This window comes from Actinia tenebrosa, unplaced genomic scaffold (assembly GCF_029948245.1).
Source record: "Actinia tenebrosa isolate PJP-AT-01 unplaced genomic scaffold, QUT_ActTen_1.0 PGA_scaffold16__25_contigs__length_10494907, whole genome shotgun sequence".
NCBI lineage: Eukaryota > Metazoa > Cnidaria > Anthozoa > Actiniaria > Actiniidae > Actinia > Actinia tenebrosa.
Genome location: NW_028292576.1, coordinates 3,302,277 through 3,318,698, shown reverse-complemented (window position 1 = coordinate 3,318,698; position 16,422 = coordinate 3,302,277). Strand labels below are relative to the sequence as shown.

Genomic DNA, 16,422 nt, shown 5'->3' with positions numbered 1-16,422 from the left:
TCTAACTCCACTTTAATCAATTTTGGCATTAAGATAATCCTTTTGGGAATCAAAGCCAAACACAAAACGCACTGCATCGTAATCCCTAAAACAATCAAGTATTGAATGCCCCGTCTATTATAAATGCGAGAAACGTTTTCAAAAACCCTGGTCAAAGTTAATTAAAATTTAGAAATATTTGTACAAAACGACGTGTACAATTAATCAAAGAAGATGGCAAAACGACTTTAAATTGTCTACGAAAAACGCAAATGAAACAGAAGGATTTATTTTCAATAGCTAAGGAACGGTTTTTTGAAAAAGCGTTTTGACCCTAAGGCCACTACTGGATTGCTCGACGAATCATAACCTTTCAAACCTAGACACCATTGTTTATTCTGTATCTCGTAGGAAACCATTATTTGAGTCAAGTAAATATGTAACTTCATGAATTCCTACACACACGACGTACGGTTTCTCAAAGTAAAACTTGTGCCAGTCCTAAAACAAGTTAACTAACTGCAACGAAAAAATTCGAAGCATGAATTTAGATACGGTTTTAAGTAAAAGGCCATTCGATCAAACGACTCATGTACAACAAGCACTTAGACGACTCAAATACCTCCACACGTCGCTTGCAAATCCAAAAGCATCAAGTTTGAAGCCACTGCAAACGACCAGCACTCCACCACCAATTAACAGATTAGACTTGCCTGGAGACGAGGAAAAAGATAATTTTGAGGATCAAAATGCTGTAGATAAACGGTGCTTTCTGGCTTTAACGCCAAAAGAGTTCAAAGAAGAAGACTTGAGAAGAAACAACCTGATATCAAGACAAAGATGCGGCTGGCGACCAGTCAGGAAAGGTCGTGCACCGCTAACAAGTCCGACTGCGTATTTTAACCCAACTTTTCATCCTCTTTCAACGCGAACAGAAAGTCCATGGGACCGAAAAACACGACGAGAAACAAGTCAGAGAAAAATTTCACCGAATAGTAAAGATAGAAAAGCAAAATCTGCTCCTGCTTCGGGAGGTCTTCCTTCATTAAATCCGGAGCAATTCGATTGTGTTCAGTGCTTCGCGAACGAGATGGAACGTCTACAACAAACTGAAGGCCCTGAATTTAACACCAACTTCAAAATTAATAGAATGACTTTCTCTGCGCGACCAAAACCGAAAGAGAGCCAAAATAAATACTCACGAGTTTCAAACAAGTTGATAAGTGAAAAGACTTTTAACATACCACAGAGTACGTACGGAGGATGGGGTGTGCGGAGCAGGCGAAGGAACACTGACGCCACACAGAAAAATTCTCGGGACAAGCGAGGCTCAGAGTTGGACGTTACGTCGGAGTTTCAGACGCTCAGAATTGAACCGCAGGGTACTTCTGAAGGGTGGGGGACGGCACGGGTCGCACAAGAGACGCTCTCTCCTCCACCACCCGCCCCTCCGACACCTATACAGCAGATAGACATCAAAATGCCGGAGGGGTATTTAGTAAAGTACAGATTACAGCCAGTTGCGTGAAATTGTATCTTAGGCGAATTGCAGGTTGCAAAAAATTCCAGTCTTCTGTTCATATCAGGAGCTTCGCATTGCTAGTAAATGAGTCGTCGCTATTGTAGTTGATTACCATATATGCGGTAGTCGTTAAAGTGTATATCAAGGAAATTTTTTTTCTTTCAAAATCACTTATATGTGAATAGTGTAGTAGTATGGTTGCAGTATTTTTGAATGTAAAGTTTTCTTTTAGGAGATATAAACATTAGAAATATCAATATGCAAATGAGATGACGTAAATTCAAGACTAATTTATCATACAAAAGTGCTGTTGTGGAAAGTACTGCTATTTTTTTATTTGCAAATCATCCTTATAACTGAAATATATGGCTTTATACACTTTTAGGTTATTTCACTTCAGAACACTTGTCGTAAATTACACTGCAAAATGTAACCCATTCTTGAATTTACGTCTTCTCATTTGCATATTGATATTTCAGATGTTTGTATCTCTGAAAAGAGAAGTGCACGTACAAAAATACTGCAACCATACTAAGTGATTTTGAAAATATTTTTCCCCCTTGATATGCGCTTTTTCAACTTTTTTAATGGTAATTTATAAAAAGTTTATTCTTAATTTTAACAAGAAATTATAATGTCTTATGAAAAGTAAATAGATAAATTATTTGGAAAAAATATCATTCATTACTACATGCTATTTTTTTCTTTGCTGGCTTCGCTACTCACTCCCGGCTGACTTACAGAACTCACTCACTCCTGGCTGACTTACAGAAACGTACGGCTTCCATTGTATATTATATTATGTTATAAAATTATATAATATGAATATAATATATAATATATGGTACTGTATTCCAAGTCAAAAACTTTGGCAATAATTATATCTCGCCTTAGTTCCCTCTCTCTCTGCTAAACCACAGGAAGCTAGTCACCAATAGAGTGCAAAGGACGCATTCCAAACATTGCGGAAGTGAACGATTGCAGTACAAGTAGTCACGAAGTCGGCCAACTTTGGCCCTCTTTACCGGACAAAATACTAAAATATAATTCCTAAAACGAGAAGCTAAAGATAAACAAGACAAGATAAAGCAGTTTTGAATCTTAAAGTGAGTATTTCAGCAGTAATTTTGATTTTTTTTTGTATTTTACTGCATGGTTAGTTGCTCAATCAAAGCTGCACATGCCGTTTCTTGCTAAACAACGCCAATATTTTATAGTTTTTCCCCTTTACAATTTCTCATTTGAGGCCTTGTAAATGCTTGAACGTTAACATTATGTATATTAGTGTGTCTTTCCTTTCATCCTTTGTTTTATACTTTTCTCAAAGTCTAAATATATATTTGAGTTGAATTGGGGTGAAGCCTTATAACTGAAACTGGTCAGACTTGGTCACACTTTCTATAAGCCCCCTTAAGCCATATGCTGCTGCTAAATCGAAAATTTATATTCAATATCCTGTTATTAGACGTTTGTTTGTTGTTAATACTTCCGACTAAGTTAGTAATTAATCATTGAAGCTTCTCACACGACCTCCATAATTTAAAAACATGTGAATATTAAATTGATAGTGTCCAGATATAGAGGATATTACGTGGGCGCGCGGAGATACGAAATTTATCTTCGAGTGTTGAAAAATCTCTCACAAGTGAGCGCAGCGAACGAGTGAGAGATTTTCAACACGAGAAGATAAATTTCGTATCTCCAAGCGCCCATGTAATATTCTGTTTATTATATAATTATCAATGAAAGTATGTTTTGACTTTTTCAGGCAATTCTTTCCGTGTATTTTCGAATAGCCACCGCAATGGTGTTATTTTCACACGTGAAAATAACGTTATTTTCACGCGTGAAGATATCAATTTTTCGAAATAGAGAAAAATAGATATTTCATTGGTAATTATATAATAAATGATTTTTTAAAATTATATTTTCAAGAGCAGTTCATGATCATAGGTGTTATGTTGCCTTGTATCATGGGAGCTGTAGTCCCTATGGACTCTATTCAAATTTTTATCATACCACCTATGTTGCTATGTCAGTTATAAATTTTAGCTTGAGGCAGAATAATTCACTGATACATTAAATCCTGAATTTTTTATACCCACGGTGAGTCAAAATATGGCGACAAATTTGCATAACTGTCATTGTGGACAGCCTAGCCTCTTTTATTATCATGTGAAAACACTTTTATGTTTCCACTTGAACACTATCAGGCTTAGTCAGTTCAGGACAATAATTATCCAAATTGGTCACACATTTGGTGTATTGGTTTGAATAACTATATCGGCAGTGATAATGATAGGAAGCTGGAGTCTTAGAATACATTTTAGTGCAAATGTTCCTGGCATTAATTTCCACATTCAAACTTTATTAAGAAAAGCTAAGCCATGGAAAAAAAACTTTTTAGTCAAAAAGGCTTTTTTCTCGGTTATCATCCCACCATAAAACATCTCTTGCCTTATTGTATGGTTCAAACTTATAAATAAACCATTCCTCATCCGTTTGACTCCATTGGGCTGAGCCACTGCTGTACTTTGCAAGGCTGATTAGCGACGAATAGTGATACCAAGCTTTTTCATAGTTTATTAGTTCATTTTTGGAATCAAACACTTAGCATTGAGTATGATAGACAGTGGGTGAGGCAAACAATTTTGCCAAGTATTTGGTAAAATGAAAAATTTCAAACCATCATTTTAGTCACCCATTTATTATTTTTTCATGGCTTTTTCATTTGATGACTCAATAAAAGCAAACAGAATAAAACTTACTGTGATATAGAAATATAGATAAGTTACAACAAGAGAAGTTCGATTCCCAGCGAGGTCGGAAATTAATTTTTCCTGAATTTATTTCCAAGGGTCTTTCGCTTTCGCCCTGGTAATTTACCTCCATTCTAGCCAGTGTTTGTTTGCAACTACAAGTTAGAGAATATAAAATCAAGAACCAAAATCCTCCGGTGAGTCCTTGGCGCATTCTATTTATTCCATGAAATTATAATTAATATTGTAGAGGTATAAATTATTGACTTTTCAACTTACAATTTACAGTGTATATTCAAATCCAGAAGATCTAGAGTTGCAGGTACTAATAGAGAATGGTAGAAACTTATATTAGATAAAATAATTTCTTTTAGTTATAAAATCAAGATACCATGCTTTTGAGTTTATTTTAATTCCAATGCTCATTTCTTCCATCAAATCAGTTTAAAATTTAGTACTGTTTGAGGGGATGCAATTAAACCGTGAAATAAAAACAAACTAAATACTGACAGATAGTATCTATTTAGTGGCTAATAGTCACTATTACTCAACCAGAACATTTATTAAACAAAAGACACAAATGATCTCTTGTGTATTTGTCTTTGTATGATGAATGTTCTGGTTGAGTAATAGCAACTATTAGTCACTAAATAGATACTATTAGTTATAAGCATTTAGTTTTAAGCATTTAATCTTTGTCTTAATACAAAAAAAATTTTGTTACTGATCTTGGAGTGATAGGAAATGCATAAAGGACTTTCTCAATATTGATGTTTGTCATCATTAGCCTCAATTTCATGCAGAATATTAAATATACACATAGATATCAAAAAAGGCCTATTAGAAAACCTTTGCAATATCTATTTCCATCCACTGAATTGATGTTGTATAAGGTTTCAGTTCTAATATCTAAGGGCAAAAAAAAGTGCATATTCAATGGTGTTACACCTTGTAAGGGACAATTGTTTTTTTTGTAGCACCTACCTTATGGCAAATTGTTTAAATAAAAATAAATAAATAAAAATAATGAGCTGCATGGAAGTGACGCTAAGAATGACATGCATAAATATTAAGAAAGGCTTATGGGATTGCAATCTAACTTAATTGTACGCAATTCAGCTTAAAAACAAAATATTCAATTTTTACTTTGACAAAAAAATACATTTTAGTTACGTTACTTTAGTTAGTTAATCAGATGCAGTTCAGCTTATAAAAATAACATATATAAATTTTGCCTGGGCAAAATAAATGCATTTTGGTTAATACAGTTTTGGAAGTTGATTCCTTTAGGTATTTGAGACCGTGACTACTTGAATCTCTAACATGAATTATATATTGCTGTGGTTTTTGATATTCTGCGAACTTGGTGGTTGTGAGCTGCATTCTGGAATTTGTTTTTTCACTGCTGTCAATTGAAAATAATCAGTTGGTACCTTTTATGTTCTTGACTGGCTGCAAAAAAACCAATTTAACAATTAGCCGTTGAAATGTCGGTGTTTGCAGAATATTGAAAACTTCAGTAAGATAAGGAATTTTATAAACTATAGAGGCTTTGAACCACCACATGACAGAAGCCATGACAAGAGGCACGACAGTAGACTCTTTTTCCCCTGGGAAACTGAATTCTTTCTCATATAAATCATTTTAATCAATTTAAATTCCATTATTTCCAAATTGGACAAACATGTAGTCCTATTGCAGATTAATTATATCATCCCATATCATCCATCCCTATACTATACTATATTTTGTCAAACTATACTAGACTGATTCCATAAGTCATAGTTTTCCCTCGAAAGAATGCGAATGGAAACGATCCAAATTAATCCTTAATTTGGACAGGAAGGAGAATTTGAAAATAATACAACAGTTGCTTATATGTGATTATAGATTGATGATACAACTAGTATATGTAATAGGACTCCATGCCGTCCAATTAAGAAATAATTGGATGAGGAAAATTCCAAGGACTTCCAAAATTGGATGAGGCTGTAGGCGGAGTCCAATTTGGCAGTCAGAGGAATTTTTCGAGTCTAACTATTTTTTTGATTAGGGAGCATAAAATCCCATTACCTATTAATTATATAGCTGCCTAATTAATCCCATATCAACAAGACCTGTCCAATTAAGAAAATAATTGGACAGTTACCTATATGGGATTAATGAAAAGCTGTATAATTATAATAATGATGTGATTTTAAAACTCATTTCTTTAGCATATTATATCACTATTATATCACTAAGTATTGTAGTTATTTTTGGTTTCAGGTGTCTTACGAGGCTAAAACAGCTTCATGTTATTGCTGTTTCACAATCAAGCCAATAAAACTCAGAAAAAGAAATCAAGAAAAAAAGAAAGAAAAAATGGCAGAAAAATGGAAAGTTCTATCTATGAATATACCAAGTATATGTAATAACCAAGAATCAAGAAAATAAAAGGAAAACAAATAGAAGAAAGCAAGGGGAAAACAAAACAAGCAGAAAACTTCAAAACAAAGGCACAACCTCAATCTATTTAAGAAAAAAAATTGAACAGGAAGTGGGAAGTATTCATACTATATATATTATATCTTGGCCTATATTTGCAAAATTGGTTTATTATTTCACTCTACTTCCTTCTCTCATAATTTTCTTAGTGTTTCATTTCGTTCTCTATTTTTCATTTTCAAAATGTCTTTATTTGGTGAATATCCATGTTTGAACATGACTATCCCTCCCAGTTATATCTCATTCACTACAGCATCCATTTTCATCCCATTGACTCTCCTTACAGTCACTGGTAACTTACTGGTGTTGCTTGCCATCTTTGTGGATCCATATCGTGATTTAAAATCACCTTTCAATTACTTTGTTGCCAATCTAGCTGTGGCAGACTTGTTAGTTGGACTTGTAGTTGATCCTCTAGGCGTAGTGTATCATTACAGTGAAGGTTTACAAGGCAAGTATCCTGCAAGTCTGAATTATATACATGTACCTTACTTCATGACTAGCTCGGCATCTGTGTTAAGTCTTGCTGCTCTTACATTTGACAGATATCTTGCAATCACTTCACCAATGTCTTATAGGACTAGACTCAATCCCAAAAGAGCAGGGTTTGTTTCTCTTGGAATCTGGGTTTTCTCTGTAGCATTTTCATTTTTGTATCTCGTAACTGGATACCTCATGTTTTCATTTATTTTCATGCACACCATTATCTTATTTTCTTTCTTCGTGATGCTCTTTACATACCAGAGGATATTCAAAGTGTTTAGAACACAAGTTGAGCAGTGGGACAACATGAATGATGCAAAGAATGAAGACAACTTTGCTAAACGTCAAGCTGTCAGATGGGAGCAAAAAGTCACCAAGACTTTTCTCATCATGTTGGTGTTTTTTCTTGGCTGCTACCTTCCAGCTTGCATCTGTATCTACATCACCAACTTGTGCAGTACATGTAGCTGTGTCTTAATTCACTGGGCGAGGGATGCTCACTTTTTCCTCATTCTTTCTAATTCCAGCATTAATCCTTTTCTTTATGCAGTAAGATTTGAGAATTTCAGAAAAGCGTTTAAGAAAATGCTTCAATGTGCATGCTTAAGGAGGAGATTCCAGTCATTTAGGCTGGAGTTTGTGAATTCGTCGACTGGAGAAAGCACTACCTCAATAGCTCCAAAAACTTCACAAAGTGAATAGATCCAGCAGTTGCATCATCACTCTCAAGAAACCTTTTTACCTTGGATGTAATATTTTCCTATTTTAGACCATGTGTCATTCCCTAGAGTATCATTTCTTTGTTTAACAGTTGCAAATCAGAAGACAGAGTAATGGACCTCTTTACCTTGGGCGTAATGTTTTCCCATTTCAGACCACAAGTCATTCCCTAGAGTATAATTTTTGTGTTTAACAGTTGCGCATGAGAAGACACATGAATATGGATACAACTCAAACAAAGAATCTTTATTCTCGAAAGAATAACATGTGGTCTGAAATGAAAGTAAGCAGGTATATAGAGGCTTTGCTCCATCACGTCATGGCAGCCATGACAGGAGGCACAACAATAGGGTCTTTTTCTCTCTGGGAAACTGAATTCTCTCATGTAAATCAGATTAAGCTAGATTCAATTGCTCCTGCCATGGGCGGTGCCATCACGTGATGGTGCAAAGCCTTTATATACCTGATGGTGCCGTTCTGAGGGAAAGAGATGCGGTTTTAAGCTTAATATTCTCGTTAAAAAAACTTTGTCTCGAATTATAATGGCCAAAATGAATATTTAATTAGAGCCATAACGTAAAATGTTTTTTTCAAGATATTTAAACGACAAATACATTTATAAAAAAAGTTTTTAATACTCCTTCAGTCGTTAGAGTGAAGTCATTAAACCTGTGTAATAGATATTAGACTAATGCACTTTAGTAGACCCTAATTCCATTGTTTTCTTTTGTGTCTATTTGACTAGAGTGAAGTCATTAAACCCGTTAAATAGATATTAGACTAATACACTTTAGTAGACCCTAATTCCATTGTTTTCTTTTGTGTCTATTTGACTATTACACGTTGACTAATAATTTTTATTTCACGGGTTAAATGCCTTCACTCTATCAAAGTACAGTCATCCAGCACTAGGACTTGTTTGCTTCATTATGAATATGTTTCATATTTTTCATTCTTTTAATGTATATTGTGGTTGTTACATATTTTAAATTCTATTCTATTTTATATCGTATACAATTCATTTTTATTCGTTATGATTACCCTGTTTTATCACGCAAAACAAAATTTTTACAACGTTAGTGACTGTCTTGTTATTGACGGTGAAATCTAATAAGTAGTATTTCAAATAATCAATGCTTACTTTAAGAGCACTAAAACAATGTATAAAATCATGATGGCAAACAATCTCTTTCTTGCTATATTTAAAAAATGTCTTTTGGGAGCGCTTTACTTATAACGAAAATCAGCAAAGATAACCTTATGGCGTAGCAGTTCTCTTTAGTACGTAAAAATAGGACATTTCACGTCTTACTTTCAGCATAAGATGGCAATGATGTATAGTATTTTGTACATTTCAACGAGTATCTATTGAATAGCGCAATTAGTGCTATTGTATGGTTGCCGTCGTCGTCGTCGTTGCCGTCCTGCAGCTTAAGGTCCCTAGTGAAAACCAGCTTTTAGATATTAAGTAGTTATTAATACTTACTTTTCAATCTGATTGAGTCATCTCAAAGAAATTCAATTATTCCTATACTTTGTTTTAGAGAGTCTTGTTTTAGCTGGTTTTGTTTGGTAATCATGACCTGAATAAAATCAATAAAGCTGCCTTTCTGTCCCATACGAAAAGTAAATACTGATTGCTTGATATGTATGGCACATGAATATTTGCATACAAGGCATTTAATAATGAAAATGGAAACTGGAGAAAAGAGATAAGGATATCCCCTTTCCCTTTCCCTATCTCCGCTTTGTCCCTCCCCCCCCTTTTTTTACCAAAGCTTTACCAAAGCTTAAGTTTACATACAAACATACGCAGAGTCAAAATATGGCGACCAATTTGAATAACTACTGTTTTAGACCTACTAGCTTCGTGTTCACATGGAAAAATAAAAGCGTTTTTAGGCTCTTCAACAGTGTATCGCTCGTCCGTTCCGTCTCCACGCTTAGAGACTGTAGCGGTACAATGACCGAAAGGACTTATGGGTCCCGAAAACTTGGACCCGGAAGCTTTGGGAACCAAAATACTCGTCCACAGTCTCTCTCGTTTCAATACTTTCAAGATAGCGGCGTTTTTACATGTGAGAGATGCTAATCAGTCCAGAACAATAGTTATTCAAATTGGTCATATTTCGATTCGGTGTATACACCTATTTCAAAAAACGTCGGTCGGAAATTTGAAAGCTGAAAACGAGAAACACGCCGCAAAATATTGTTGAACTTGCATCGTAAAGAGTCCGCCATTATATCTTGCTTTGCATGGCGTCACGTAAAAACCAGTTAGCTGCTACTGTCCTGTCGCTCACCGATACTCAACACCGACCGAGACAAACTACGTATTTTCCTTACAAACCAGCGGCACGTTAATATCCTCTTGAACGCTCTGCGATAATTCTCCAACCTCCATCCATAAACGAAGGGGTTCATGCTCGAGTTGGCCATGACGAACATGATTTGCAAGTCACGTGACACGTGCACCAGCACACAGCTACATCTGGTACAGAGATTCATGATATACACAAAGATACACGAGGGAACATAACAGGCCATGAATAAAGCTAGCACGATCAAAAATGTTTTTGTGATCTTCTTTTCCCACTTCATAGCTCGTTGTGATGCTTGATTTTCTTCAGTCGTCTCGGCAAGGTTTTCCCAATGTTGGACCTGTGATCGAAAGCTTGAAAAAATCTTGAGATACGTGAATAGTAAGACCATAAAGGTGAATACAATCGTTGTGTGGGCGAACACAAAGGTATATAAGATGTATCCACTTTTGAGATAGATGAAGGAGAATCCGACGGCAAATATCCAAATAGCAACTGAAGCTATTATCACTCGGCTGGTGCTCAGTTTAGTACGATATTCCAAAGGAGATGTTATTGCCAGATACCGATCGACTGTCAATGCAGCAAGGCTGAGTAAAGACGCCGTACAGGTGATAAAGAAGGTTAAATGGAGAACTTTTATAGGAACAATCATACGTACTCCAAGTCCTTCACAAGTGTGGAAAATGGCGGAGATAGGTGCCACGACACATCCCACAATCAGGTCGGCGAAGGCAAGGTTGATAACGAAATAGTTGAAAGGAGATCTTAAATCTTTATTAGGGTCGACGAGAACAGCCAAGATAACAAGTAGGTTCCCCGCTATGCTTGTCAGGGCGATGAGGATGGAAAGGCTTGCAGAAGCGTAGGACAAGCTTGTAGGAGCAGATATGTTACCACAGATGTTGTCACCAAACATGGTTCTCTTATATTCGACCTTGAAGACGATGTAACCACAATTTCGTGTTGAGTTCCTGGCGTAGTCCAAAAACGCGTGGCTAACTTCAGTTTGATTTACTCAGCTGCTTGTCTAATTCATATTCCTTCTATTCCTTGAAAAGTGTTATGGATTCAATCAGTTTGACATCTCACCTTTTCAGCCCACAAGTCTTGACATCTTATTGACATCTTGTATTCCTATGGGCAAAATAGCCTTTCATTACTTCCTTTGAAAGTGAAATAAAACCTTCAATACAACAATGTTACTTGTTCCTTATCCAAAAATAGAGAAATATTAATAAGAGAATGTATTAATATTTACCAACCCGTAGGAAGTTGTTGACTTAGGTTGCTAAAACAGCCTTCAAGGCATTCATAATGCAAATATTACCGAATTCTATTGCAAACAATACGACAGGAACTGATAAATGTTTTCAATACATATTTACGCAATCAGTACTTCGGTTTTCTTGGAAAATTGATGTTTTCTTGGAAGCAAGTGAAAGAAAGAAACATGTGGCGAAAATGGAAAAAAAAAAAAAAAAAGTTTGAGCAATCCAAATTACTTTTTCCTGATCGTTTTATTTTGATGAGCAAATGTTTTTATTTTAAATAATTCAAGCCTTTACGGTTTGGTATCAGAAGGTATTTGCTTATTCATGGCCCCCACGAATTGCGGTTTAATTGTGGTTTCAGTATTTTGAGGTTGGACATTCTCTATATAACCAAAACAGCAATCAATGCAACATCTAACTAACTTAAAATACTCACTTTTTTTTTTAAACGAATCCCTTCAATTTTGTAAAGTAGACTGCTGCAGTGGCTTTGCTTTGAAGCGTAAAAATATGGTATTGGAGTTCTTGATTTTTCCCGTACCTTTAGGAACTTAGTCTCCACAAAATCAACAGCTGTGAAAATTGGTGTTTTCTTAGAAGTTAATGCTATTAATATTTGTAGCTGTGTTGCATTTTGATGACGACCTTATTCTTAGAAACCGTCCACAAATTAGCATACGTCTTATTTTGGTTTAGCCGCAATACCTTTTTAGTTTGACCCTTTCGGGATGATAGTCTGATTGTATAGAACGTCTGTCTGAGACAGCGTGACACTATGTACTGGACTTCCCCAAGAGAGGAGACTGCGTAACAGACTTTGTCACACGGAACGAACAGTCAAGACAATCGAGTAATGAAGTTTTACAAGACGTCCACACTTGAACCGACTGATAAGTCCTTGGTCGCTATACCTGCCATTAAACGGTCACTCGGCAGTAGTTCAATAAGGCCTCTGTCAGTAGAAAGTGAAAAATTGGCAAAAGTGCATTTTTGTTTCCTAACGAGAATCTCTTGAGCTATACCTTGCTCATTTTGAGCTATCACTGTTGAATTAAACGTAAGTTGAATAAGTTATTCCATATTTTGTTGAAGCTGGTAAAAGGGTAGCAAGTGATGACTGCATAATCCATGACAACCTACTTCCTCCTTTTAAGTTTGGTCACACCAGTCGACTCCAAATTCAGTTTTCCTAGTTGAAGTCTCGCAATACGATTACCCCTCCCCTACCCCACTCATCAATTTGTTCAGTACAACTCCAGCTTTGCGTTTGGAAATAGCTTCTTTAAGCAAACCAAACTCAAGGATGGCTCACTTGTCGTATGTTCAGGCAAATCCTCATTCTTGGTCACTCGTTCCTGTTGTGACGTCACAAGCGGTCTCTTTCCTTGTTCACGTGAAGTCAATCTCAACTTGATATGTTTTATTTTCTTATGCGTTAATTTTCTGTCCCTAGGGCGAGGATTTGGTACTTCACGAACATGGTTTGAGCAATCTTCTGGTCCCTTTTTCGGGTGTCCAGTGTCTTGCACCGTTTCTATTTTAACCCTATTTGGTATTGTTTCAGAATTTGCGTTCTGTGCGAACCGTTGCTTTTCCTTATCCATCGAAAACAAGCCCTCGATGATTTTATTCACTGACTCACTTCTATTTTCTAAATCACCGCTTACTCTCTTACAAACCAAAACCCCTCCAAGGTCTGGGCATTTCCTTACATTTTTAGAAGTTTTAGAACACGCACCATCAACGCTGCTTGAAGTTGCCTGGCAACGCATCGCCATCTTGGGCAAATATTCTGACGATTTCCATTTTCGCTCCCAAACTTGGTTCCATTTGTGAAGTTTATTTTTCTCAGAGTTTTCACTGATGTTTTCACCACATTTATTTAAATTCTCAGAGGAAAGGATGCTTGCTTGACTGTTGCCAAACAAAGGCACTTTTTCTCTTCCATTGCTGACATCTTCCTGTTCCATTTTTTCCTCGTTCTTCAAGAAAATTAGCCTTGATTTCTTCTCGACTCCCATTTTTTCTTTTTCCCGTTTTTCCAACATTCGTTGTCTACCTTTGTTATTCCAACTCGCGAAGAAAGAATCCTCTTTCTTATTATCCGCATCGTCTTCGGAAAACATACAAACTCTCCTCATCTTTGAAACCAAAATATTTTCTAATGCTGTCTCATTTTTGGCTTTATCGATCGGATTTAGAATTATTCCTGGCATTGATGATAGTTTCAAGTCCATCGTCTTTCCTATGGTTTTACTTACATTGCCAGTGATATGTGAACCAGATTCATTATAATTCCTAATGAATGGCATTTTGTGACCTTCCTGCCATCTCTCGTGTCGTTTTTCTCTTTTCTCTTGAATAATGTTTTCCCTTTTTTCTCTGATCCTCTCAAATCTTTTCTTTTCCTCTTGTCCATCTGAATTACAAAGCTTCCAGAAATCCTTCCTTGCTGTCAAGTCAGTTAATGTAATATTGGTGCTGAAGCCAAGTTCTGAAACACCATGCTCGTATTCTGTTTCCAGAGATCCCATTATGTTGAAAGAATTGTCTTGATAAAAAAAATCTTGTGTAAACATTGCGTATTTATCGTTTGATTTGTTCCAAGCAAAGTTCCCTCTCACTCATAGAACTTAGTATGAGTTTTCTATTCAATATGAAAGTGTAAAATTCACGAAATCATGGCTTAACTAATTATACTTCAATACTATAAATACTTTTGCAATAAGCAATAGTATCTTTCCAAAATGTCAATGCTACACTTGATTTCCACTTGGCATGATATTTTCACTCATATTTTTCATTTAAAAAAATCGGGGGGAAATGTCATAATTTCGTAGTATTTCAGCGATTGTTCACTCAAAGACCAATATGAAACACTTAAGAATATACCTCTATATCTCGACAGATGTTCTATTGATTCTGATCTGTTATAAGATCTTATGATCCTAAGTAGCTCTAAGTATTCTTAGCTTAACACATTATGATTACATCACGACCAATCATGCGACCTTTCATTTTTACAATTACTCAATTATTTATTGCACCTTTTTGTAGGATGCAAGGTGAGTTCAAAAGGTGTCTGGTAAGACGCGTGGCCATCCATGGTAACCTTGGCAACGAGTGAATGCATGAAATTTCCTAGTTTCAAAGAACTCGAGTTCGGGATGAGACTCGTCGTTTTTGAACATCAATTATGGAAAACTAGGGGACAGGTCAGTCACTGGCTGTACGAAGAGATATGTTATGCCTGAGAATACTTGATTCAAGTCTCAAAAGGTACATTAATTCCATTATCTTATCTTAGTTATAACGCTTCCAATCTCACGCGCGAAATCGTACAATTTCCTGTCGCGACACTATTAGTTTTGGTGGACATCAATCAAAACGTTTCACAACATTCTATAGCACGTGCGCTTGAAGACTTTGCATTTTTCGACACTGTCATGCAAACACTTTGATTGACGTCCGTCCACCAAAACCTTATTTTGTCGAGACGGAAATTTGGGCGATTTCGCGTGTGATTGGAAAGCGCTGTACAGTGAATTACTATATATAACTCAACACAAATATTTATAAATGAAAACAAGAGAAAATGAACTATTCATATTCTCTTGATGAAAACGATTCCTTGAAGGTTGACATGAGGGCCACAAGTTTATTAGTGTAGTACACTATTTAGTGCCACCCTCATTAAATAACGTTGTTGTTATTATTATTATTATTATTATTATTACATTATATTATTATGATTTTATTAATAATTAATTGATAATAATCATTATTAATTACTAATTAATAAAGGTGATTGATAATATTATTATTGATAATAATATATTTGTAATAATTATAATAATATTGACGATGATGATGATGATAAAAATAATGAGGATGATGATGATGGTATTTTGGGTAAGAATAGACCCCTTGCACTGACTCCCTAGAGGAATTGTTCTGGGGGACAAAACAATGGATTTTTTTGCATAAGAAAAGACGGCCTATTGTTTTGTGCCCCAGAACAATAGACCAGTTTCTAATTGCAAATTACCGCTGTGTTCCTTGATTACAGACTCATTTGCACAGGGTTAGCCTCGTAACAGTGTTTAGATATTCACAAATACCAACAGAAAAGTAAAGAATGCACAACTTCAACAATACAAACACTTTGAAACTCGACGGACCTTGACTAGAACACGTAAATATTCTTCACAAAATCGAGGTTAACCCTGTGCAAATGAGTCTGTAATCAAGAAACACAGCGGTAATTTGGAATTCGAAACGGGTCTATTCCTCTAGGAATTCAATGCAAGGGGTCTATAACCCTTGAGTAGAATAATATTGGTTGCTGGGTGCCAATATCACCCGGCAAGCCGTATTCAAAAACGGAAACTATGTTGAATATTTGCATAAGGGATAGGCAGTGCTGTCCAATGTTTTATTTAGATATTAATGTCCCAAAATTCCATAATTGAGGATTCTTTTGCAAATCGCTTTAGAATAGCTAGATGTTATTCATAATGTGTCATGATTTACGACAAAGAGAAGCCATAAGCTCAGTGACATCACTCGTAAAGTATTTAGTAAAGAAAGTCCGTAATAAAAATATCTTAATAAATAGTTTTAAAAAGTTGGAGTCTTACTGTTATCGACTATATACCTATTACTAAGTAAACTTTATGTCGAAGCGAAAGCAAAAGTCTTCCAAAAGAAAAAGGAAAACAAAGTCAAAAAATGACAAAAAAGACATTCTACCTCGTGTTATCGGGGAGAAGATAAGTCAACGAAAGGCTTCCAAAGGCAAAAAAGAATTGGGTATTCCTTCAAGCGTGGTTGCTCTTCCTAAAATACAAGACAAGCCAGAGAGCGTAGATAAGTCG

General features: G+C 35.7%; 3 protein-coding genes across 4 annotated transcripts; 2 read left to right on the top strand and 1 right to left on the bottom strand.

Moving 5' to 3' along the window:
- The first annotated feature begins 300 nt into the window (after positions 1-300).
- On the top strand, positions 301-2,965 carry LOC116301014 (uncharacterized). Its single transcript, XM_031710011.2, has one exon. The coding sequence runs from the start codon at positions 521-523 to the stop codon at positions 1,505-1,507; it is 987 nt and encodes a 328-aa protein (XP_031565871.2). The 5' UTR covers positions 301-520; the 3' UTR covers positions 1,508-2,965.
- Positions 2,472-9,483, top strand: LOC116301010 (adenosine receptor A1). Its single transcript, XM_031710003.2, has 2 exons — positions 2,472-2,607; positions 6,529-9,483. The coding sequence occupies exon 2, from the start codon at positions 6,931-6,933 to the stop codon at positions 7,930-7,932; it is 1,002 nt and encodes a 333-aa protein (XP_031565863.1). The 5' UTR covers positions 2,472-2,607; positions 6,529-6,930; the 3' UTR covers positions 7,933-9,483.
- On the bottom strand, positions 8,566-12,583 carry LOC116301015 (histamine H2 receptor). 2 transcript variants are annotated; one of them, XM_031710012.2, is made up of 2 exons: positions 11,982-12,583; positions 8,566-11,408 (listed from the first exon to the last, which is right to left on the bottom strand). In XM_031710012.2, exon 2 carries the CDS (start codon positions 11,188-11,190, stop codon positions 10,228-10,230), a length of 963 nt encoding a protein of 320 aa, XP_031565872.2. In that variant the 5' UTR covers positions 11,191-11,408; positions 11,982-12,583; the 3' UTR covers positions 8,566-10,227. The 2 variants fall into 2 exon arrangements, with proteins under 2 accessions (XP_031565872.2, XP_031565873.2); XM_031710013.2 differs by lacking the exon at positions 11,982-12,583 and adding an exon at positions 11,537-11,654.
- Positions 12,584-16,422: the final 3,839 nt, after the last annotated feature.